A 26,003-nucleotide genomic window follows, 5' to 3' on the forward strand; every position below is an offset into this window, starting at 1 on the left:
GGAAAAGTTTTTCCTTCCACCACTTGAAACCCGAAGCCGAATCCCTGTTGATGGGTTTGCCTAAGTAGGGTTGCTTAAGATTTTTCGACAATGTGTTAAGTGAAAATTGACACAGGCCAAAGGGGAAAAGTTTAAATGATTGAACGCATTTCTCCCGAAAAAAAGGAAAAGGAATGCCTTTAAGTGAAATGTATCTCGGGAGCATTTAAAGCTTGTCGTCATGTGGCAAAAGTTAGTCATGTTAAGCTGTGAAATTGTTCGCCATTTTGCGGGCGCCACTTTCAGTTGTGCGCTTTTTTAATTAAAAAAGTGGCCAACTGAAAAAAAAAGGGGGCGACAGCCCGTTTGAACTTGTTCCTTGCCGCTTTTAATTTCCAATCTCTATTCCTGTGCAGCACTCTTGCAGAAACTCTGGACAAAAAGTAATTAAAATACTGCAAATATTTGCCCGGAGTTCGAATGCAAACCCCCCTCGATCTCAGCCAATTCTGCAAGTCGCGCTGGAATCCTTGACCGCATTCCGTATCCGTATACCCAGCACATCCCAACATCTAATGCGGCTAACTGAAAGCGGGGTATGAGTATCTGTATCCTCCCTGCATTTGTCTGCGTTCCGTGTCGTTTGCCTGACAACCAGGCCGCATCCTTTTCGAGTTTGCGCTTGTTTGTCATCCTTTTTGCGGTCCCCAGCTTTTGCCCTTCATATGATTGCGGCCACATGCTTTTGCATATCTTCCATGAATACCATTTTTCCACCCACACATCCACACCGCGCCGAAGAAGGGGACGAATTATGCGTGAATATTCGCAGATATGCGAACTGAGTTGTCAACAAGCTCAGGTTGTGGCTGTCTCGAAAACCGCCCATATATTGGGTTACTTTCGGTATGACGGGAATTTAGTTGTCAACCTGGATTCGAGAGAATTTGAAAGGGTTTTTTTGGGCCAAGCTGATAAACGTCTTTGTTGATATTGCCAATTTCAAGGAAAGAGTTGGAAAGTAGAAAATGTTAATTTAAAAATATCTACAATATGTTGTAAATATATTTTTAAAGACCGGCTCATTAAAATTAAAATAAACTATGAATTTATTATTTTCACTTTTTAAGATCTATCGATTTTTGAAGAGAATAAAATATTATTTATTATTTTATTATCTTGAGAAATTTTTCTACCTAACATTTATTTTAAATATTTATGTTACTACCTACTACATAGAGAAAATTCTCAGTTCTCATCTGAGTTGAAAATGTTCTTAAAAATAGAACGATATTTATGAAATTGAAAATGTTTTTATTTTGCTCAAATCATGTTGAATTGGCAATACTTACAACAAATAAACGATTCCACCAGTCAGTAGTGTATACTTACCAAAAAGCTGTTAAATAAACTCAGTTTAACTTTTCTCTTCTCACCATTTCGTTATAATATTGAGAACATTGGTACCAAAATGTACTTACAGGGTTTTTAAGAACGAATGTTCTCAATTCAAAAACAATGTACTTAAATATTTCTCTCTGTATAAATTTTTTTAAAATATTTATTATATCAACTTGAGAAATTTTACTACCTAACATTTATTCTTATATAAAGTTTTTTCATATCTTATTGTTTTTTGTTGTTGTTTATTAGTTTTTAAGAACGAATGTTCTCAATTCAAGAGCAATGTACTTGAATATTTCTCTCTGTATAACATTTATTTTAAATATTTATTATATCATCTGTAGAAATTTTACTACCTAACATTTATACTTATATAACGTTTTTTCATATCTTATTGTTTCCTTAAAATATTATATTTATATGCTCTATATTTTAAAACTATGTACTTAAAGGCCTGTTAAATGTTAAGGACATTTAAAAATTGAATAGTTAAAGCTTTACAACTGTTGACAATGGTAAATAAAGTGTAATTTAATTTTTGTAAAATTCTTCAGCTTGAATTCTAAACACTTTTCACATGTTTGCCATAGTTTAATAAAGGCCCTACTATTCTGGGCCATGTTTGGCAATGTTTGACCATGTTTACCCTGTGGCAGTGGGGCGAATCTTGGGGCGACTTGAAGAGAGAGCCCCAGCCTCTCGCCGCACGGCCAAAAAACCAAAACAGAGAAACTTGTCTAAAACGCTGGGCAATGCTCCCCTTTCACCCCCCCGCTTTCACCACCCCAAGGAAAACAAGCGTCGAGCACGTGTAGTTGCTGCGTTTTGATTGGCCAGAGGCTTTCGCTTTTCGCTGCCGCAGAGAGCGAGCGCTTCCGAGGGCCCCGAAGAAAACTAAGAGAGCGGGCAAAGAGAGCGACGGAAACTGGTTTTCGGAGGCAAGCGGGAAAAGCACCCTGTACACTTTGTAGCAGAGTGCTTTTCTGGCGGACGAAACAGGCGAATGGCCGCAGTTGTTGTTCGGCGTTCTTTGTGGTCAGACACTCGCGTATACGTATACGCAACGTCATCGTTTGTCTGGCGTCGCTTCGAAAAGCGAAAAAATTCTGAATACCGGTTGCATTTCAAAATCAAAAAGAAAAAGTATTAACGGTTGCATATCGCTTTCGTCGTTCCACACACGCACGTAATTCGAGTCAATTTCCGTTAAAATTTAAATTCAACAACATAACATAAAACCCCCACCCACTTAATACAGCATAAAAGGTACTACACATTGGTATTCTTATATTACACCAGTTTACAAAAAAAAATTGATGAAATACGCACTTCAGGAAACCTTTGTTTTCCGGTAAGATACATCTCCCTGATTAAGAAAAGGGCATTTAAAATTTTTTCTATGGTACCAATTTTTTTTAAAGTGTAAAAAACGTTTTTCGCACTTTTTTATTTTTTAACTCGAGTTGTGATAAACCGAATTCGGTCATTAAAGACTCATTTTACAGGTAATGGAATGCCCTTTAACTTTCTTGTACACATCGTTGAGTTCCATTCATTAGTTTAGAAGCTACACTTCGTCAAAGTTGAAAAAGTTGGAAAAAATGCAAAAACGCTGGCATAAATTGCTTCTTTAAAAATACACGCCTAAAAACCGAAATTAGTTTTATGTTGTTTTCTTAAAGGCTGAACTTTAACGGAGAATATAAGCCATTGATCACGACAATCCGTTGGTAAATCGATTTTTTACAGATTTTTAAACGTATATACCCAAGTTCAGTGTTCGGGAGCAGCGGCCGTTAAACATTATTTTAAATTTTCAGTGTTGGGGAACGTAAGATTTTGGTGCAAGTAGTTATGCATAACGTCAGTTTCTTTGCTATTAGTGCTGGGCAAGCTAAAAAGGATGCGATTGCAGTTACAAGGAAATCATTTTCATATATTTTTAGCAAGAAATTAGCAAGGAAACTGACGTTATGCACTACAACTTGCACCAAAATCTTACGTTCCCCAACACTGAAAATTTAAAATAATGTTTAACGGCCGCTGCTCCCGAACACTGAACTTGGGTATATACGTTTAAAAATCTGTAAAAAATCGATTTACCAACGGATTGTCGTGATCAATGGCTTATATTCTCCGTTAAAGTTCAGCCTTTAAGAAAACAACATAAAACTAATTTCGGTTTTTAGGCGTGTATTTTTAAAGAAGCAATTTATGCCAGCGTTTTTGCATTTTTTCCAACTTTTTCAACTTTGACGAAGTGTAGCTTCTAAACTAATGAATGGAACTCAACGATGTGTACAAGAAAGTTAAAGGGCATTCCATTACCTGTAAAATGAGTCTTTAATGACCGAATTCGGTTTATCACAACTCGAGTTAAAAAATAAAAAAGTGCGAAAAACGTTTTTTACACTTTAAAAAAAATTGGTACCATAGAAAAAATTTTAAATGCCCTTTTCTTAATCAGGGAGATGTATCTTACCGGAAAACAAAGGTTTCCTGAAGTGCGTATTTCATCAATTTTTTTTTGTAAACTGGTGTTATCGTGTGATGCATTCTCGAAAACGGGTTCTACGGCATTCTCAACTCAATTCTGCACTGTAATTTTTTATGCTCGTGACGAAAGTGAAGTTCTAACCATTTCCGGCTGGAAAGTAAGGAAAGAATCTAAACGGTGATTTGCAAATAAAACGGCAAGAAAGCAGAACTGGCAAAAAAAAAGTTATTTAATATTCATACCCGTGGTAGAAATAAAAATCTTCCACAGCCAAACAAAGCAACAAGTCGGCGCCAACTCTAATACTAAAAAAAAAAGAACAGAAAAAACCAAAAAAAAAAAAGCCACAAGCAAATCCAAACTCAAACAACGCTGTGTTTATTAACATTCAGCCGAGAGCTTGGGATAGGTAGAAAAGCCTCGTCTTCCGAGAATTGGCAGTTAGTTTTTGAAATCACCTCCGACCAAGCGAACCCCTGAAAAGAGATTAAGAAAAAAAGAAAAGAACCGAAGACGAACTCAGACCTGTTAAATACCCGTAGGTGTTTAGAGTGCAAGTGTGTGTGAGAGTGATAACTGTGAAACTATATATCCCAAAAATACAAAAAACAGTCCCCTGGTGAGTCCCCACTTTCGGATGACATTCGAGAACTACTCGAACCACCTACGCCGCCAAAGAAATGGAAAGTTTTTCGCTTAGACTCTGAAAAAAACTAGTGAAGAAAAGAATTTTGCAGATCGCAGCTAAAAAACTGATTACGCGACGCGTTCTAGATACATTTTTGGGGCTGCAGTGCAGATCTGGCGAGATATATTAGTTGAATGTGTGCCAAAATGAGACGAGAAATACGGCCACAGTCGTGTTTATTATTTTTATAATTTATTGCCCAACAATAACAAAAATACATATATATAAAACTGAACCTATATGTATAAAATTTCGGAGCGAGCACTGTTTGATTGCCGTTTACATCGCAGCATTCTGGTGAAATGCATCTGCAAGATACACACGACTGCAGACTGACACGGAAACCGGCGAGGCGGACGCATAATAAACGATAAATTTCAGGGCAATGACAAAATTGCTGATAACTGACCCACCAACATTTCGATTCTTGCTTCTTACATCCTCTTTTGTTTGATCATTAATATCTTTTAGTTGGAAACTGGGTGGAAAAGTTCACATTCAAGGTTAGTCTGGGACTTAGACTCTAGCCTCTAGAACTATATTTTTTTGTATCTAGGGGCCTTAAACCGCTTAGCTAATGATCCCCTGGTGAATGAATGTTTGAGCAGTTTTCCCGAAAAAAGTAAAAATCAATGCTGGACCCTCCTCCCAGTTGATTTGGCAATCGCTGTTTTGCCCAACAGATTTATGTTTGTGTTTTTTTTTTCGGTGTTTCGGTTTAGACCAAAATTTTAGTGAGGTGCGTTGAGATAGAGGGTAGTTGGGGGCTGAGGTTGGGCTGGTTGAGCAGACACAGGCTGAGTGGCCGCCCGCTGCTATTTATAGGTGCTCAACAAACATACACACATTCATTCGCTCTTTGAACAAAATGTATCTTATAGATACACAGGCAAAAAGTTTTGCATCGCCCAGCCGTGTTCCCCCACCATTGGCTATATGTCTGGATTGTCTGCCTCATAAATATATGTGGCCATGCGACAATGGCGAGACACACAGAACCCAGACCCAGTCGGCAGATCGGGATCTTCTGGCCATCTTCCCGGCTTCTAAGGCGAAGCAAGTTGCCTTTTCATGCCAGGCAGTTAGTTTCTGTGAAATCGAAAACAAGATTGATGCCTAACAACCGGACTTTCTTGGCCAAAAAGGAGACAACGCAGCTGCTCCGTCTGCCTTTTGTTAGCCACATTTTGTATCTGTTTAATTGCCGTTGTTCGTAGATACATGTGTGTGTTTATTTCGAGGGAATGGGGAGAAAAATACTTAAATACAGTGAAGCCGCCCGGGAACTTGGCAATTTTTCCTTTCAACTTTTCCCGCGTAAGGCGCTGAGTTATTTTTTCCGAAAAAATACTCAAAATACCAATCAGTTGGCGACCAGTTTCGTTTTTTCTTGCATAATCTGCACGGCAACAGCTTGCGGCAAGTGCAACTGCAACCGCGGAGGCTGCTGCGGCTGCGCAGTAAATATCTTTTAGTTTTTTTTCTTTTTTCTTTCGTTTCGGGCATGACAAAAGCTGGCAAGCGATTCGCTTCATTCGCTGCCATACGTAATTGCAAGTTCGAGCGCAAAACTTGAAAAACGGCCAACAGATACGAGCCACAAATTGCAGCTGACTGCAGTTGGGGCTTTGTTTTCTGGCCATCCCGCTTGCACTCGCTGTTAGCCATTATATATCGGTGTATATATATCTTTGAGTATGCAAGAACCGGAAAGGAAGTGAGCGTGTAAGTTACCAAGACTTTGACTCCCAGTCGAGAACCGGTTTGATCTCGAATGCTTCTTTTCCAAGAAGCACGCCTTTCAGGGCTCGCCAAGTCATTCACTTGCAGCCAATTCGATATTCGAGTTTGTGGCTCTGGTTTCTGTTTCTCTGTTTTTTCTTCATTTTCTGCTGGCTGCGCAGCCGCAGTGGCAGTTTAGGTTGCAGTTGCAGTTGCATTTGCTGCCACCAAGCGCGGGCGCAAGAACAAAACGAAGTTGCTGTACACTTGCCAAAATTAGCTACTGGTAAACATGTTATTGCATCAGACGAATTTTTTATAAGTCTTCTTTAGTAAAGACTTATGGTAATTTTAGAGACTGTTTACGTAGGCACATGTTTCATTTGAATAGTCAATTTTGAAAGCAGTTAAAGCGCACTTTGCATAATTTTATTTCCTTGTTCTTATACTCCTTTTTATAAAACCAACTTAAAGGTCATATAAATTAGAATGGTCTTGAAATATTTATATGATATTCTTAGGAAATTTGATAAACCAGATTAATTCGGAAGAAGTTTATGAAAAAAAAAGTTTGATTAGGATAAATTAATTCAATAAGCTCAATAAAATTCAGAATTATTGTTAACTTATGGTTTTATAAAAATGGCTTTTTAATGGTTTTATCATAAGCTGATTTTAAATTTGGGAAAAAAATTTTTTTTTAATAATTTTTTTTGTTCACTTAAAAGTCATGAATATGTTTCCAAGTGCACTGGATGTCTTCTAAGTATGTATTTCTAATGGTTCTATCTTAAGCTGATATTTAATTTGGGAAAACAAAAATTTTATATAATTTTTTTTGTTTATTTTAAATTCATAAATATTTTTCCAAGTGCAGTTGAAAGAAGCACGAGTCACCGAACAATGCGAAACCGATAGTTGCCCGTAGACCAGAAGATGGAAGAATCCAAGAGGCGACGTGCGTAGCATGGAGGTACGGGTTTTGGTAGTTGCACCACCGGTGGGCGGAAGGGGAGTGGCAGCCGGAGGTGGGTGTTAAGTGCTGGGCAACTGAAGTGCCGTCTCGTACCTCTCGCTGGCTGGCTTTTCGTCTAGTACGACGCATGTGCAGCCCGCTTTCCTGAGGTACTTGAACCTTATTGTCCATATAGGTAGGAGTGTGTGTGCTGGTGGCCACAAAATGGCGACGGAGCTAAGGTAGCTTTAGCTCCCAACACGATGATATATGGTTGTGGGCGAACGAACATTGAACTCTGGTCGGGAAGCAAGGAGAAAATATATAGAGCAAGGCAAAGGGCTACAAAGAACATGTTCATGGAGGTGAAAAACTTCAAAAGAACTTTGGGAGATATCTTAAGAGTTTTCGCAGAACTCTTGGGCATCTACTTATTATAAGAAAAGGAAACATTCTAAGAATAGTGTTGTAAAGAAGGAGCTTGGTTGGCCCTATTAAACCTAGAAATATCTTTTCTGTTCGCTTCTTAATAGTTCCAAGATATTCCATTTTAAATCTATAAATCTTTTGCTAAATAATAAAAAGAATATTTTTCAATACTTCTTTTATCATCCAAGTAACACTTAAGATCAAATAAAATCCTTCGTTACTCTTTAATGTATTCACCTCACAAAGTATTCCCCCGCTAAAACCAATCCAAGTCCAAGCGATTTCCCAACAGAAGCACCCATTAGGCTAAACTCTTCGGGTCAAGATACAAGCACCTCCCTAATCCCCGTTTGAGTGCAGGCTGACCTCAAAACAAAGCTGATTTATGTCGCTCCCCGAAAAGTGTCAACTGGCGGCCAACCTCAACCCAATGCCCTCCATTCGAGACCCAATATCCAATCCGAGTTTCAGCGGTATCAGCTGCTGGCAATTTGAACTCAATCGACACCCAAATTGATAACTTAATGCGAGACAAAGAGGCAATGTGCAAAGTGAAAGAGATGGGGAGATCGGGGGTTTCGGCGGGGCCTTTAAAAAGTTGGCTCAGCATATTTATTCACTGGGGAGACAGTGCCAAGCAATTCGAGCCTCCCGAAAGGAAAAATAAAAAAAGGAGGCAGATAAACAAACGAGGCAACAACTAAAGTCATCTCTGTACCCTGTGTTTGTTGCTATTTTTCTTTGTAATTTTTTTTTTGTAATTTCTGTAGTTGTTTTTGCTTTTGTTGTTGTTGTTATTGGAGCTGCGCTTTGGCTGCCTTGTCATTTACACGCGTAAACGTCCGTGACCCTCTGGCCCGGCTTTCAAATGACTCCGCCAACTCGGAGGCTCCAAAAGACAAAGACGGCACAAAGAGCGAAAGACAGCGAACGAAAGAGATGGCTAGCAACAGCGAGAAAGAGACGGGGATGCTAACCAGCTGTTGACGTTAAGTTCAAACTTTTGTTTCGGGCCCCATCAACTTGTTAAGCAGCTCAAGCAGAGCATGAGAAAATCCACAATATTGAATATCGAAAAGGAAAAGTTGAGCTTTATTAAATTCCAATAAAACAAAATAATAGCCTTATTTAACAATCAACAATCACTTTGTAGATAACACATTGTTTTCCCACGTTTATTTATTGTCCTTAAATATAAATATTTATGCACATTCTGACATTTATTTTCTATATCAGCCTTAAGCAACAACACAGCAAATTTGAATCTGTGCAAAATTTATGGGGTCAATGCAAAGCAAATTTATGGAACGAATTTTAATATCATTTGGATGAGCATAAGTAGAGAAACAGAAAAGAGCCAAAGAGTTAAATGCTGAGCAGCTTTTGTTAAATGAAAATTTATGTTTAAATTTGTTTTAAAAACGTTTAAGTTTGCAAGTAGTTTGACCATTCATTTTTCAAATCAAAAATGTTTAAGTCGAGTGAAAAATATATTGAAACCGCAACCCAAAGAAAGTACAGACTATTCTGAATAATTATAAAAAGAATAAAAGAATAAGAACTGACGTAAAACTTTAATAAAGAGAGTGGCAAACTGGCAAAAATTATGCAAAAGTCATCTTTTATTTATACATATTTGATTCTTAAGTCGATCTCAATGAATTTGCAGACTCTTTGTGAATTATTAAATCAAAGTAGAGAGACGAAAAAAGAGACAAGAATGGCAAAATAGTAAATGAGCTTAAAGTTTGTCTGCGTCTTTGGACAGTCAGTACTCAATATGTGGATTTTATTAAGTGGATTTTTACGACTTGTTCCCATTAAATGATCTGAATTATTGTCATCATAATTAACTTACTATATTTTAAATAAATATTTTCAATTTTTGAAAAGATGTTCCTAATAGAAGAGCGTTTCCTACTTCGAGTGCGCACTGTGGCTGCCTTTTTGTTTTGTCTTCATGAGACAATAACCAATAACCAAGTGAAAATAAACGATATTGTATTTCAACCATCCAGCTCAATTAAAGTGCAGACGCTTCCTAAACAACGATTTGAATTACGAATTCAAAACTCGAACGCGACACGTGGGCGTTGGGCGGTGGGCGTTGGGGTTCAAGTTCCAATGCGAATCGAAAACCAATTCAAAATTCGATTGGCAACGGTGTCATCGCACTACGAGCTTGCCTAGTCTGTGAGTCAATTAAAGCTCGTGATTAGCATTCGGCTTTCCAGCGAATCCAAAGCTGACTCAAACCCATAGACTTAATGACTCACTTTAATAGACAGATCGATGGATTACAGAATATAACCCGCAGATTCGAGAGCTGAAGTAATGACTTTCTACTCTTTCCACTCTGTCAGCATTAACTACTATTTTTTTTCTCAATGGCTGATTCGTTTTCTTTCCACTTGCAGATACACCGCAGAAAGAGCGCAAATTGGCAGTGAATGGGCCGATTTCATAATAAAACGTAAGAGCAGTACGGCCAAAGAATCCAACTGACGCAATTCAATTTGCCAGCGACCGCAAGCTCATAAATTGAGATTAAGCAAGAGCTCAACGTGGCCAAAAGGGGCCAAAGAGAGGGGGGTTTTGGCCAACAGCAACGGCAATTGGAAATCAATCACACAGAGCGCTAGTCGCCCCACCACAATTTGCATGAGCCAACTCGGGAGCAGCCAGCGCCAGGAACCGACTTCGAATTTGAATCAGCCGACACAGATTCAGATACAGGGCCATCATCCCAACCAAAATCAAAATCAAAATCAAAGCCAAAATCAAAAGCGTCGACCAAGTGGCGTTTTATGGCAATTGCGCCATCAGCTGCACAAGCGTAGCACTAGGAAGATGAAAACCATTTCATGATACTACAAGTGGTCCGAATCGGTGCTATTGAACTATCTGAGAATGCCGTCGACGCCGTACGATCTGGTCCAGGATGACCAGGATCTGCGGGTCCCGCTCCACGCCGAGCAGGCCTTCTTCCACGGCATCACCTTTCAGGCCAAGGTGAGTCATTAAATCTTTAGATATCCATGTTCTATTTATTTTCAGGGGAGTTCTTGGGTCTTTTATCTCTCTGGGCATCTTGCGAGCATTCCATTCCCTAAGAGATCCATCTCCATTAATTGTGTTTTTGTGTTCCAATAAATTAGCAATAAAATATTTCAATGGTTTAATCTTATGGGAACCACTGGCAGGCTTGGTAAACACGCCAATTTTCTTTTAAATATTGATTCCGCAATTATCCTCAGCTGTTCTACGGAAATGTAAACAAGGCCAATGACCTTTAAAACATGTTTTACAAAGGGAAAAACACTTTTTTTTCTTTGATTGGGGTTTTATACAAATTGTTGAAAATATTTAAGGAATAGCTGAGTTTTTCCTGCAAATACATCAATATAAAATGTATAACTGGTTAAAGATCGTGTAAAAATGTATCATATTACCATTTAACTTAATCAGTTGAAAATATTTTTCAAATAGCTTACGTTTTTCTTTTAAATATACCTTTTTTAAAAAATAATAATTACTTTTATATCGTTTTAAAAGGTCTCACATCGTTTTTTATCGAACCAAATTTTGTATGTTTGTATGTCGAATCAAATTTAAAATTATTGGTGAAAGTTGATAGACATTCATCTCTAATTGAGATATTTAATTGTAATTAACGAAAATAGTTTGTAAAAACCTATATGGCAATCATTTTCATTTATTTTTATTTTGTGGCCTGCTAATTAACTCCAAGTTTAATTGGTCGCTCTTAAATTAAATGAAGTATCATTGATAACAAAAAAAGTGTTCACTTTAAACCAATAATTAAATAGTTAAGTTTTAAAGGTTTGCTTTCTCATAAGTATATTTGTTTGTTAGAGGATACAAAAGTTTAAATATTTCACTTTCTTTATAAGTTATATCTGTTTGTGTGGAACATTCTTCTGCCGAATTGTTTACATTCCGATGTGAAATACTTGATGTGTAAACTGGAATCTCCGCTGCATTAGTCATCCGAATTTGTGAAGATAGATAATATTCATTGGATATTTAAGCCCTGAAATTGTGTTTGTCATTGTTTCTGCTCAAACAGCACTTCAATCATTTCGCATTTTCAATATTATATTTGGTGTACTTGAGCGAATAAACTGTTCTAAACAATTTGTAAATGCAATTAAATGTGTTTGGCCAATTCTGCAGCTGCTCTGGGGTCATGGGTTTAATTTATTTTCATTGCTGCTGCGGTTGACGGAAACGGCAAATAAAGAGTTTTCCACGCTAACAGAAAGAGTTAGTCAACTGTCACAATTACCCGGGGCTGGTTGTTTTTGTTTTATATGCTGATATACACATATTTTCCCTTTAGGGGAGTAAAAATTGTAAACAAAATTTCCATTTCTGTGCGATTGCCCGGGTATCGAGCTCCATTATTCAGCATCGCATTTTGAGCATTTGTTTAGTTTTATATGCGTTTTTTCCCTGCCGCTGTATTTGCCTCCAATGTTTTGCTTTCTGCTTTTGTTTATTATTTCTGTTCAATGTTTGGAAATTGTTTGTCTGCCCTGCTGTTTGCTACTGTTTTTGTTTTTGTTGCTGTTATTGTTCTTTTGATTTTGATTTTGATTCGATCAGTTACATGCGGTTGACCAAAATTTCAATTAATTTTGCCTGCAAGATTGATGAGCCTGGTCCAAAGGGAAAAGGCCTGTGCATGGTATATGGCCCATGGAATATTCCAATCATGTGGGCCGTTGTGGCAAGTTCATGACTGCCTTTTCCTGGCCATTGACTTTGTCCCTCGGCCTGCCCAACTTTGTATGCAAATCATTCGAACATTAGCCGCATCATTCTCACGTATCCCAGGCAACATTGTTTCGACTCACAGTCTCTCTAGCATTTTGCATAATTTTGTTTTCTGTGGCAAGGCATTGCACTTGGAGTTGCAGTTGCATCGGCCTGTGGCAGTTGCAATGCCAATTAAATGCAGTCAATTTTCTATGTCGAATTGTGGAGTGAGCGAAAAAAACAACGAACATTTCTGCTTTGACAATCGTTGAAGTTTTACACGGAAGAAAACTAGATTTTTGATTAATTGCCTAGCCTTTGTTTTGAAAACCTTTTCCTTACAACACTAAAAATTAATGAAATTTAAAAGTACGCTGCAATTTGTATGGCCAGAAAACCAATCCTTAGGAATCCATACTTGTTTCCTTTTAAAAGAATTTGTAAAAACAAATCAAAAAATGTACAACAAATAAATTGCAGTTAAATTATGTTAGTGATCAGAAAATGTATCTTAAGTATTCCTTACTTGTTTTCTTGCTTTGCTTAAAAATAGGTTTGTAAAAAATGAAATTTACAAAATATAAGCTGCTGTTAATTTTTAATACTGGTGAAAAGAGCTTAAACAATTCTAAATTTGTTAACTAAAAATATTTTTTAAAAATAAGTAAGCAAGTGAAAATAAAAACAATGCATTTATGTTTTTATTTTAATTTTATAAGAGCGCTCTTAAAATTGTCATAAAAGTATCTAAATTATTTAGATTAATATTTAAAATTTGACTTGTGATTTGGCTTGTTTAAATAAGTTAATATATGTACATAACTTCTATTTTCTGTTTCTCATGAAGATAGCAAACTAAAATATTCAGATACAAATTTAAATTTATACGAAATGCACAAAAATTGGCACAAAATTCAACTAGAGTGACAACATTTGAATATTTTTCCTGTGTGGTGAAGTTTTTCCTTGGCGTTTTCATGCACGTGCTCTTAGTTACCCCCCGCCCAACTTCCACCCTCCCCGCCAGCAAGTTTACTATTATTTGCATTTTCCATAAGCAAAACAAAACAAGTGAAAAAAAAGTTTTGCACTTTGTTATGCTTTTGCAGTTCTCGCTTTGTTTGTGCTTTTGCTTCAGCTGCAGCTTCAGTCGTTTTTTTGTTTGTTTGTTTGTTTATTTGTTTGTTTTGGCTTTTGGCGAGTCGCAGGCTTTTGGCCAAAGAGACGAGAACGGTGAATAGCCGTACCGTTAGCGTACCGATGTGCCATATACATTCGATGGCTAACCCAAATAAGATGAACAACGAAGCCCAGCCCACTGCGTTTTCCCAATAAAAATATCCTCACTTTTTCTGCTGTGTCAGCAGCGAATAAACTTCATCTGATTCATCTGTCAGATTGTCCAGAGTGGGAATTATGCGAGTTATGAATCACCAGGAGTGCAGCAGAGCAAACGAGAGTGTCCTGAAGCACATTTAATTCCAGATACTGGCAGGGCTTTACTGCTTAGATTAATTGAATTTCACGCTTTGATTTCGCGAATTGACGGGGCCCCAAAGCCATGGCCCATAAATCTTTCAAAAGGTGTATAAATTACTTGCTCACGCAAAACGCCTGGCGCCGAAAAATATTTTCTTCGCACTTCCGTGTGCCTACCTTTATATTTGATTTTTGTTTGCCTGGCAACACGGCGTATGCTTAACACTGGTTTTTCGCCCCGAGATTTCGCCAATTTTGCTATTCAGGATACACGCCGCTCTATCAAATATTTATGCCATTGCATCCGATTCAAGTGGATTTATTTGGGCTTAACAACTTCCGACTTGCGTATGGGGAATTTATTGCCCTTTGGTTCATCAATTATTTGAGTCAAGTGGATTGCCGCTGATGGTTTGGATCAAATCCAGTCGATTTTTTTTTCAAATTTTGGGGCGAAAGTTTATTTATTTAGTGGGTGCTGCCTGCCCAACAGACATTTCCGCTTAAAATAACCAGAAAGGAGTATATTTTCATTCCAGAAAATAAAACCCATTTCCGGTCTATATAGAAATCATGTTAATTACCAGTTCGTTCGCTGGTCTCTCAGAAAAAAATTGCTATAAAATCATTTTTATCTTGCTTGGAAAATTTGTATTTATTTTTGGAATGAAAATTTCTACGCTCGAGGTAAAATTAATTATTATTTACAAAATAATATTAATTAAGGCGAAGGTGAGGCGCATATGTTCCAATTTTCCACACAACCGAAAGAATATTGAGGCGAAAAATAAATCGAAAGAAAAGAAAATTACGGGGGCACGTAAAAATATTAAAAAACAAATAAAACGGAGACGGCCACACACACATGCCTGTGGTCCACGTGCTGCGAAAGTGTGTGTGTGCCTTGGATTTTCCTCAGTTTTCCTCGGTTTTCCACTCTGCTTTGCTGCTTCTCTGTTGTGTTTACCCATTTTCCGTGTGTACGCAAAATTATGAATGCTGTTCAGGCGTATACGCAATATAGCCGCCCTGCCCACATCTATGCAGAACACTCAAAAAAAAAGATGAGGAAAGTTAAGATTTAAGGAGAGTAAGGAAATTAAAGTAAAGATTCCAGACAAGGTCTATACTTAACGTTTTATTTTCTATATTAAAGATTGTAGCATTTGAATTTCTGAATGATTTTTAAGCCAATCTCAGTACTTTGATATTTATTAAATTAATACTCATCTTAATGACGACAAGTCGATACTCAATAGAGAAGAATGAATGTAACAGTAGTTGCTTTTCCTTGACTGTTTTTTTTTTCGGTGTATGTACATCCCGCTGTTCCAGGCTCTTTGTTTATCTGCAAAGGCAGACCTTGTTTTGTTTTAGAAGTACCAAAAAGAGGACAACTTCGGTTCTGGCCTCATCATATATCAATTTCAATTATCTGGCATTTCCGTTTTGAGGCTGGAAGCATTTCAAAAGCATTTTCCGAAACAAATATATATATATATTTAAATTATTGGCAACGACAAAAGGGACGTCCCGAAAAGGATTATGCGGCCTGCAACTCAACTTGGGTCCTTGGTTCTTGGTCCTGGCTTTTATCAGCCGCAACTGACAGCAGCAGGCCCTCCAGAAAAAGGCGTGAAAAATGAGTCATAAAATGCAAATAAAACTCGAGAGTCCTTTTATGTGCTTTCCTAAAGAGTTCTTTTCTCCAGATTTTCTTTTACTTTTATTCTATTTCCGTTTCAGTTTCGTGTTCGCCTTAACCTTTTGTGTAAAGTTCAATTTGCACGTTAATATCTTGATAAACATTTGTTTTAGCTGGATTTTCCATTGCCAACGAAAAGATCCTCGCGTGTGTGTTATTTGGGTTTACATGGGATAATTAACACGCCTCACCGCCGCCCGAATTTTATGGCCAACACTTTTGCTCAATTCGCAGCTCATCTGTGGGACATGCTATGGCATCGTTGGGACCTGTATCCCCTCATTCCATTTAAAAATTTTTGATTATTCTTGTGGTTGCGAAAACTGCATTTGCCGGCTATAACATTGGGCATAATGCAAACAAACAAGCCGTCGCCATTGATATTGGACTTTATGCATACGGTATAAAGTTCAATAAATATTTAATGGCATCTCTTCTTTTGCCCATCATCGCTCTGCGGCTGAAATCCAATAAAAAAAATTCAATATTTTGCAGTTACTTAAAAGTATTACGAAAATAATATAAAGGCCAATGGGGAAAATGTAATTTTCTTTTGGCGGTGGGCGAATCCCACCGAATGGCTTTTGGAGGTTATCATATTCAGGGCAAATTATCGGCTAAATGCTTTTATGGCTTGATTCCGGTCCCCTCTAAAGGGATATTCTACGATGTGAGTGTGTGAGAGAACGGAAATGGTTTCCATTTGGTGGCTACGATAGACTGGGGGATTCATTTGAATTCACTGGAGTGCGGAGTACCTCACTTTTTTTCTTCTTCACCCAATTCCTCTTTCAATTCGGTTCGATTATTACAGATTCATTCCGCTCATTTCTGGCTGATTGCTTGGCTGGGCTAATCGATTTTTCTTGTTTTTATCCCTCCATAACCGTTCTTGGTTAGGTTATTCCACTTTGGCTTAGCTCAGCAGTAGATAGGGACATTAGTGGCCACCTACTTGAGCTTCTTTGGGCCATAATTCTCGGCTGTATTCGCGTTTAATGTGTGTCAAGTGCCACATTAATGCTGGTCGTCAAGGATTAAGTGGCCATTACTTGGACTTTGGTTGGGCTTATCTAATATAGGGTGTTAGCTTGCCAGCTCATTGAATGATGATTCATTCAATCGCTGATCACTGGGCCATGAATGCGGCACATGCTCCACTCCGCACCAGCTCATTTATTATCTATTACACAATTTTCTGTTGCAAATTGGCTCACATTTCGCAATTACACCTGGCACAGTGCACCTGGAGCAAACGGGTTCCAATGACTGCCAATGAATGAGTCAGGGAGGCAGCCGCGCAGGCTCTCGAAAACGCTGGAGAAAATATTGCTTTCTCACCCACTTCCCGCGAAACAAACTAGACAGCCATCCCTGTTTTTGGCCAAAATTGGTAGCACACGCAAATGTGCAAACTTTTGGCCTGGTCAGCATACTGACTGTTGTTATTGTGGGTGCCTAGCGAAGCGCTCAATTGCGGAAGTTGCAACGCCAGCTGCTGTGGCACGCTCTTTGCTAGCGTTTTCTAAACCAGGCCCATAACCACCAGTGACCGCTGACTACAAACCCTTTCCCAGGCCGATGACAGCTGTTCGCTGGCCAACTGGGCTTGGCCCTGGCCCAAACAAAGCAAATGAAGCAGCACAATCGAATGCAGTTTGGGTTCAATATTTTGACATCCGCTACCCTTACAAAAGATGGATATATTGGGTAGGCTGAATAATCGATTTTCTAAGTATAAAATTAAAGACTATAACCAAGTTGACATCCATTTAAATACAGTATATACTATCTTGCACGTGGTATCCAGTTGTCCGTTAATTTGTCCGTTCAAGAGAGAACATTTAAAGTTAAAAGGTCTATTACTATGTTTATGCTAAGGGTTTCATGATTTCTTAAAAGCGTGAAATAAAATTTGCTCCTGTTTATGCAACACCGCCGAATTCATGCATTCTATCAATCTCAGCTGACAGAGGTGCCGGACCGGTGGAAAAAGGTGTTAGCGATTATTAAACCGATTATTTTTTCTCGATTCGCATGAAATAAACTTGCTAGTATTAAAGATAAAGTATGTGCAAGCCAGTATAACATCTTTTTACCGTCAAAATAAAAGATGAAAACTAGTTTCCATTGGCACTAAATGAACAAATAATTTGTTAAATGTAAGGTGTTTTTATGTATTTATATCGATGTGGCAACTCCGATAATTATATAGAGTTACCGGAGTTTAATTGTCACCAATTCACGCTTTGAGGTTGAATTCATAGTCAACTTTCGTGTGTTGCCGAATTCACGAAATGGCGTTTATGCACACACGAATCGGCTGAAATCGCGAAATGAAAGCGTGAATTCGGCATCGCATAAACACAGTATATAGCACGAACATATATTTTAAGAATTTGTTAATGTCTATGCCATTGCTTCAACTTACATCAAATTAGATAATGTTATATTTGTGTACGTGGAGCCTTTTTTAATTTGTCCGTTCAAGAGAGCACATATAAAATCTAACGGTTAGCCATTTGGCTATGTCCATTAGACTATGTCTATACATTTAAGTATTGGTAACAATCTAGAAAATAAAATATGTTTACGTATAACAACGCACTTTATTTTCTGAAAACAGGGGGTTTTATAGTCGAGAAACTCTTCGTTATCTTTCCCTCCCGTATTTTGTTATTTTTGGTAATGACAAGCGATCGCTGATCATTTTCTGCCAATTTTCCCATTCGAGCAAAAGCAAATCGAAAAAGGGTTCCACCAGAGTCTCGTTAACTGCCGCCGCTCACGTTTCATTCATTCTCGGGGTAAAAAAGATGGAAAATTATCTGTGCCGCTGCATCAAAAGCGCCGGGAGCTGGAGAGCTCTTCTCCCCAGTCTAATCAGTGGCAAGCAACGAGAGCTGCAGCCATCGGAAAAACTGCAATTGAATTCATTTCGCTATGCGATCTTTCACAGTTTTCCCTGGGCTTTGACTTTTCCTTATCTCGGTGACTGTCGACGGCTACTGGGTGCAGATACTGCTACTGCTGCTGCTGTCGTTTTGCTGTCAAGTGCAATTATGTGCCACCATTCACAGCGACCTTTGACATTGCCGCCAAAGACACACAAAGAGACTGGCGACATGGGGCAGAGATGCAGCGCAGCGATTGAGGATTGCGGACTCAAAGAGAACGGCTGAAGGGCACAGCTGAATGGCTTTTTTGTGGCAAGCCAGTCAACTGCTTAAATCAACTTTATGGCCAATAATTAGCTTTGGGGAAGTACTACTGAGTTTTGGTTAAAAAAATGGCTTTTAAATCAAGTTATGTCAAGAAGGGACTTCTGTTAACTGCTGGTAGTGTTTAATCAACAAAGATTCCCAACCTATCCTAAAAATTATAGAGTTTATTATGTGAGAAAAGGTAGAACAGAAACTAAAAATGATCCAAAACATAGTATTTTTAGTCTTTTTATAGTACATCCACATTTTTTCCCACAATACAATTATTTTATTCACATCTGTAAATATTTACAAAACCATTTTTGTAACATTAATTTCTCACCAAAAAACACGCTTTTAAAATACTTTTTTTTAGGTAATTGTTTCAACGAACTGCTTTTGTGTTTATTTAAAAAATATTTTATAAATATAACAAAAATATCTTTTGGTATACAAAAAGATGTTCTAACAGATATGTTTGCAGCACTGTTGAGAGATTAATTGTGTGCCCTAGAAAATGATCAAAAAGACAGCTGAGAAAATGTTTGACTAACTGCGTGGGGGTGAACTTAACCTTCAGAGTGGACATTTCAGACAATAAAGAGGGAAATGAGAAAAGCTGAAGGAGGGGTTTTCACATTAATGAAAATACCGGCTGCTGTCAATTATTTAGGCATTAATTAAGCACTTTGACTGGCAAGTCTGCTGCCTGTGGTCGATCGATTCGATTGACATTCTTGGAGGAGGTTGGCCTGGAGTTTTTACCTGGTCGCCTGGCTTTTCAATTAAATTTATTTGACCCCATTGTGCGCGCTCGCTCGTCTCTACGTGAGTCTTGGCCAAATGGCAACTAATTTGCATTTCCCAGCCAAGAGGGGCCGCATGTGAAGTTAAAAGTTATTGGGCCATAAATAACGCTCTGCCAAATTCTAAACAAACATTTCTTCGACACTGTGTCGACGTTGGATACTGTGAAAGTTTTCCACTTGATGCTGGGGATTCAGTTCCACCCATTTTCCAGCCTCCCCGCTTCGGTGGGTGGAAATTAGCATAAAAGTTTTTGGCGGAATGGTGGGGGTTCAGCACTTTGGCATTTTTGGCTCTTGCCGCCTGCCAATCGTAAAATGTAAGAAATTGCACACACACGGTACCATAAATGGACCAATTTTCATAGCGCCTTCCGCCTTTTGTTCCGCCAAGTTTTCCCTAACCGTAAAACATCAGGGTTTGTTCGTCATCCCCTTTGCCCAGAAATCAACTTGTGGAACAATCAACGTTTTTAGTGCGGGGATGTGGCGCCAAATTGCTTAATTGAAAGCCAAGCTAAATTAATAATTACCCGCGATTGGCGCCTAATTGTTGCAAATAGGAAAAGGCGTGCGACCCACACCGCGTATACGCAATGTTTGTGTTTTCTTCGCCTTTGCGCTCTTTTGACCTTTTCGGCGGACGGGGCGCGCGTGCTGAAAGCTTTTTCAATTAGCCACCAATTCATTTGCATTCTCATCGAAAATTATTTCCCGCAAAATACTTTAAAAGATTTCTGCTGCTTGGCTTTTTTCTTATAGACTTTTAAATAGTATTGCCAGTTAAGACAAAGAGAAATCAGGAACTTCGTGGGGCTATCAATATTAAAGAAACTAAATTATGAGAAGTATTGATTTTTTGTAACTAGTGGTGACTTCATAAATATATAGGAATGTCAAAACTTGTTTTACTATAAATAAAATATTAAGGAAATGTGAAGTGTGTTTGGTTGCTTTTGATTATTTAGAATTTGTACCAGAAAATAAGCTCTGTAAAAAAGAAATCTTTAAGAGATCCCAAGAAAGAAACCAATAAATTATTTGTTACCTAACGTAAGTAAAATAAACCTAAAACACTTTAAAATATGCATGTATGCAGAAATCTTTTTTAATCTTTAAGAATCTCTTGGGCTTCTGGTTACATTCCTTAATGGGTATGAGAACCACATCGGAATCTGCTTATTTACGAGTTTATAAGGCGTGAAGAAAATGTATCCTGCCTTGTCCTCGGCTCGCTCAATTAAATTTGCGTTTTGCCAGAACTTGTCCCTGGATTTTTTCTTTGAATTTTAATTAAAATACATTTTCTCAGCTGTCGCTTAAAGTTGGTGAACTTTTTGAGGCCGTAAGCCGCCTCATAATTGGCTGGTAATGTGGGTGTGCCCGACAAGGAGTTGCTGAGCTGTTTTTGGGATGGATGGATGAGGGTACTTGAGCGGAGGATTATGCAAACAGAGAGCAAGGACTACAACTACAACTCACTCCTGACCATGACAAACATTTGAGGAGGATTCCCGCCATTCTTGTCTAGGGTAAATTAAAATTGTGACTTTGGCACTTGTTGGCATACGGAAAACAGTGGCTCTCATTTTTAATGAGCTAACCGAAAGCCCTGGGGATAGGGAGTACTCTTCCCGGCCCCTGGGTCTTCTGCGGGGTATCTTTGGGTATCTGGCAGCTGGGATCTTGGCCAGGCCAGCTCTTTTTACCCTTGGCCAGTCGAGTGCGTTTGTCAGTCGGCTTGCCTTTTGTTATTAGTTTGTCAAGCTGTCGCTTTGGTCTATTCTATTGTATTTTCTGCGTGGGTGGTGCACTTTGCCAGCCCGATTATCTCTGTTTTATTTGTCTGTTCCACTGGCTTTCTCCTTTCTTCTCCCCCTTTCTAAATACTCTGAGTGGGCCACAGCTTGTTCTGGCATTTACCAAAAATAAAAGGACAGCTGCTCCGCATCTATTTCAGCCTCCTTAACACACCTCCTTGCGTGTGTTTTTCTCTGTGGGCCTTTTAATTATTCAAATTTATTTGTCGGCACAATGTGTGCGTTTTTGCCCAGGCCTTGACATATTAATAGAAGACAATGAGGAGGCGATGGGGAGGCGTGGCAGCTGCTGCCTTTTATGAAACCACAGCGAAAGTTTTTAATGAGTTTCGATTCATTGCACACAGGACACAGGAATCTAACACACCAACAAGAATTTACTTCACTGTGAATAGGTATTTTATAAAATTCTTCATTTAAAGCCCTCTTTAAAGTTCTATTGTACTGACTATAAAATCCTAAAATGGTAAGTCATATAAAAATGTGTTGAATGTGAGTGTAAAAATAAAAATGTTCAGAAAATGTTACACCACAAAATATGTTTTATTATTTAAAAGACAGGAGTAATCATAAAAAAAAATATTTTCTGTGTAAAAAAAGGATTCTAAAATGTTACATAATAAATTTTTAAATATTTAACATTTTATTAAAAATAAATTAATGTTGACTTGTGGTTGTACAGAAATAGATTCTAATTTAGCAACCACTTTTTCTCCCAGTGCCTGCCTTCAATCAGCTGCCTTTCAGCTGCGTCTTTCCTTATTAATTAAGTTTGCTTAACCCAACATCCCCGCACCATTCAGCAATCCCCAGGATTGCCAATCCAGGTCCCCGGGCCACTTTCGCAAAGGCCAGGACTTTTCCCTCTGATCTTTGGCAAGACAAATACGGAAAATGGGGAAAAAATCGAGCAGCAATCCTTCTTGAAGTCGCCCACCTTGGAGCCTAGAAGAAGTTTTCCGGGGAACCTTTGGCAAACTTTGCACGTGGCTTTAATTGCTTTCGCTCCGTCTGCCTGCCGCTATCTGTGCCTTGGCCTGCGGCGAGGGTTTTCCTTTGATTAAAATTACTTTTGATTAGTTAAATGAGTGTGCGGTTCAGGCGATGGAAAAGTCAATAGAGGCCAGGCACCATCTCCAAAGGAGATGGCAGAAAGTGAAATAGGAAATGTGTCGATAATTCAACTGCAGCCTATAAAAACGCCAGTCACACTCGGCAATCTCTCAGGATTTTCCGCAACGATTTTTCCATTTCTCCTTGGAAAGTGTCCAAAGTCCTTAGGAATGCTCCTTGAAAACGTGTCAAGTGCAATGCAGTGCAGAGCCAAAGGGGTCCAAAGACTATTGGTCGAGTGGAACAACATTTGTCTGCCACATGCTCGACATCCAGCGGAAGTAGTTGCCCCATATTGCCCGGCCCGCCCAGCTCATAAATTCTTAAATACGCTTTAATGTGCCGCAAAATGAAATATTTAAGAGAAATATGAACAGCCGAGCCGAATAACATGATAAACAAATGACACCTTCATATCGAATGGGCGGGGATGGCGTGTCAGCAGTCGCTCAATGGCAGCCGAGGCACATAAATAAATAAAGAGCTAAATCATATTTTCTGGCAATGCCACAAAAATCTTTCAATATTCGCTGTTAAAAATAAAGCTTTGGCCACTAAATCCATGGACAATGGTGCCATGAAAATGTTGCGAAAGATATTACGTATTCCGGGTGGGCTAGTTCATCAGAATGAACGAGAAATTCGGTGTAACAAATGGGATATTAAATTGCTAAAAAGGCAAATGAAAAGTATTCAAATTTCGCACTTAAGCGGAATAAATTCTACACTGCAGTACCTTTTTTTTTAATATAAAAGCTACCCTATCCTGTTGACATCCCTTTGGTTTCCTTTTGTCTCCAGCAAATTGAATTTGCAAACTGTCCTGACAACCATTATCTAATTAAGAGCTCCATCTCTCGGATCTGTGTCCCTTTTCATTGGTTTTGGTCTTCATTTCGGGCTTTTTCTATTTTCCAAACGACATTTTCCCAGCAATTAAGATAAATGTCAGTTTGGTGCAAAATGTTAAGCAACATTTTAATCAATTTTGTCAATTAAAAAAGAAATGGACAGACATTTTGAAATAGCTGCTGCTGGCTGGCAAAGGACTAAAAATGCTCTTTCGTAGGTTGGGTGCAAAAATTAATTTAAAAATGGCACAAAGTGCTGGCGCATTCGAGACGAGCTCTCAAACAATTTAGCTCATGTTACAGAACAATCGAATTAGCAAAGGAACTTTGGTGCAGCGTCAAAAGTTTTCAGCTATTCGGTTTGTGAATCATGGCATTCCGTCGAGGTATGTCTTATAAATTATTAATGAGTAGTAAACAATCAACAGCAGGCAATCGAATGCACAATGCCAGCATTCGGAAACTAAATCGAAAATAAATAGCTCGTCGACAGGTATTAATAGAAAATTGTTCCGTACACCTTGACATTGGCTTTTCTCACGAACAACTGGCTAAAAACAATTGTTGCAATGTCCTTATGGGGGAATTCAAGTTGCGTGAGGTGGCTAAAAACTGGCCCCCCATTCCCAAATCCAAATTGCTTTTAAACTTTTTGCCTTTCAGTCGCGAAAGTCGGGCGAAGTTTACTTTGTTTTTTGTATTTTTTGTTGTATTTTTCCAGAGCTCACAAATTGCTATATAATGTGCGTGTCCTCGTTTCGAGTTCGTTACGTTTCTTTGCCATTTTTCTTGCGATTTTCACCGGGAAAGTATCATTAACAGATCGCTACAGGGAGGCAGATATCGCGGCTACATTTTCTTTTTGGCTTTTCACCTAGCTTTGCCCAATGTTTTCCAGTTCTTTTGCGACCACACCCTTTTTCCTGCCCTCTGCTCATAGCTCCCATGTTGCGTGTCATTAGGCATTGTCCCCAAAAAAAAAATAAAATATTACCCATTTTAATATTTCTTTTACGACCTGAAACATTTCCGCCGGCGGCCACGTGTTAGGCATATTGATTTTTGTCTACATTTTTGTGTTAGGTAAATTAAAGTCTTGGCTGGTGACAATTGAAGTGGAAAATTTTTAGTTGGAAACAACAAATTTTTTCCGAAACTTTCCCGCTGAAAAACGCTTTTCTTCGAACCATTTCACACCCAAAGTTTGATGGAAAATTGAACATTGCCCCGTAGACTTGCCTTCACATGTCGGCAGCTGTCAAATTTGAGAAAAAGCTGCACATTCGTCTTGCAACTTCTGTCTTTGGGAGTGGATATATGTTCGGGCCATTTGTCATAGATTTTTGGGTTCGCTAAGCCGACTTTCTTTTGTTGCAGCAGCAGCAGCAGCAGCAGGGGAATAAAGCCGAAATTAATTGCTAGGTTTGAGCCATGGGTATGGGATATGGCAAATTGCATGCCTTTGTGAGCTGTTGGAATGCATATATCGCTCATACGCACTGTCATCCCGGCGGCCACTTAACATATTCAAACGGGCAAATCTGGGGTGTTCATATTACGCTAACAAGCACGTGTCCTGGGCCCCTTGGGAATGTGCTGTTGTGTGTGTGTGTGTGTTAGCCATGTTAGCCGACGTGTTTGTGTGCAATCTGTACCTGGCACAAAAGTGGATGCCATGAGGATCTCTAAGCCGCATTGTCTGGCCTGCATAAATTGACTTTAACATGCATTTATGCGCTCCACACAGCCTTCCAAGAGCTCAAGCTGGCCCGGGCTTGGCTTTTCCGGGTTTTTCCTGGCATTTCCATGCATTTTTGTTGCCCCAGTTAGCCCAGTTAGTAATTATATTTGCTCTGCTAATGGGAAAGGCGACTGCACGAGAGAGCTTCTGTGCCCGATGCACCACAGATGCTATTGTTCTAGTTGGGCAATTGACGCTTCTGACTCGGAACAATAACGAAACTGGATCGGAATCGGAGCTGTGTGTTTGCTATCATTTCGGCATCGTTGCTGAAATTAGTTTTACACTTGAATCCAGAATTGCACTGGTGAAAAATCATAAAAACATGTCTAAAAATATTCCTAAAATAAATTGAAGCCATGTCAATTGCAAATAATATTTAATTAAAATAGTGCATAGAGTAAAGAATGATTTCAAATATCAATTATCAATTTCAAATAACATTATGTTTATATATTAGGGCAGAAAAAGATCTTTACTTGATATAGAAAAATATTTCTAAAGCAAATTAAAATTCTATTAATTTGAAATGATATGTTATTGAAATATTTATTTTCATTTATTTTCAAATTTATATAATATTATTTAATATAGTAAATTTTAAATGAACCTTATACATTTTCTTGTTTAAGACATGGGCGGTTCCCCTTTTTCGTGCTGTGTAATCCCGTCTAGAATTGATTATAATTGCGGTCCACTTCGCTTAGGCTATCTGAAATGGCATGAAATTACTTCATAGCAGATTCTTCACTCACACGGCGGATGCAGTCATTTAGGCTGATCCACCGATTTCCAGACACGGAGACGGAGGCCACGTTTCTGGATTTCC

At 38.5% G+C, this 26,003-nt stretch overlaps 1 protein-coding gene across 3 annotated transcripts in view; it reads left to right on the top strand.

Moving 5' to 3' along the window:
- Nucleotides 1-2,407: 2,407 nt before the first annotated feature.
- The window catches only part of LOC119553017 (capon-like protein), a 50,902-nt gene continuing 27,306 nt past the window's right edge, over nt 2,408-26,003 (top strand). For 2 of the 3 annotated variants that reach the window (XM_037863068.1, XM_037863065.1), the window contains exons 1-2: nt 2,408-2,649; nt 10,092-10,686. In XM_037863068.1, coding sequence (XP_037718996.1) covers nt 10,585-10,686 — 102 coding nt within the window. In that variant the 5' untranslated portion in view covers nt 2,408-2,649; nt 10,092-10,584. Of the gene's footprint in view, nt 2,650-4,125; nt 4,500-10,091; nt 10,687-26,003 lie in introns of those variants that run through there. The other variant, XM_037863066.1, reaches the window with a different exon arrangement.

Source organism: Drosophila subpulchrella, chromosome 3L, assembly GCF_014743375.2.
Source record: "Drosophila subpulchrella strain 33 F10 #4 breed RU33 chromosome 3L, RU_Dsub_v1.1 Primary Assembly, whole genome shotgun sequence".
Lineage (NCBI taxonomy): Eukaryota > Metazoa > Arthropoda > Insecta > Diptera > Drosophilidae > Drosophila > Drosophila subpulchrella.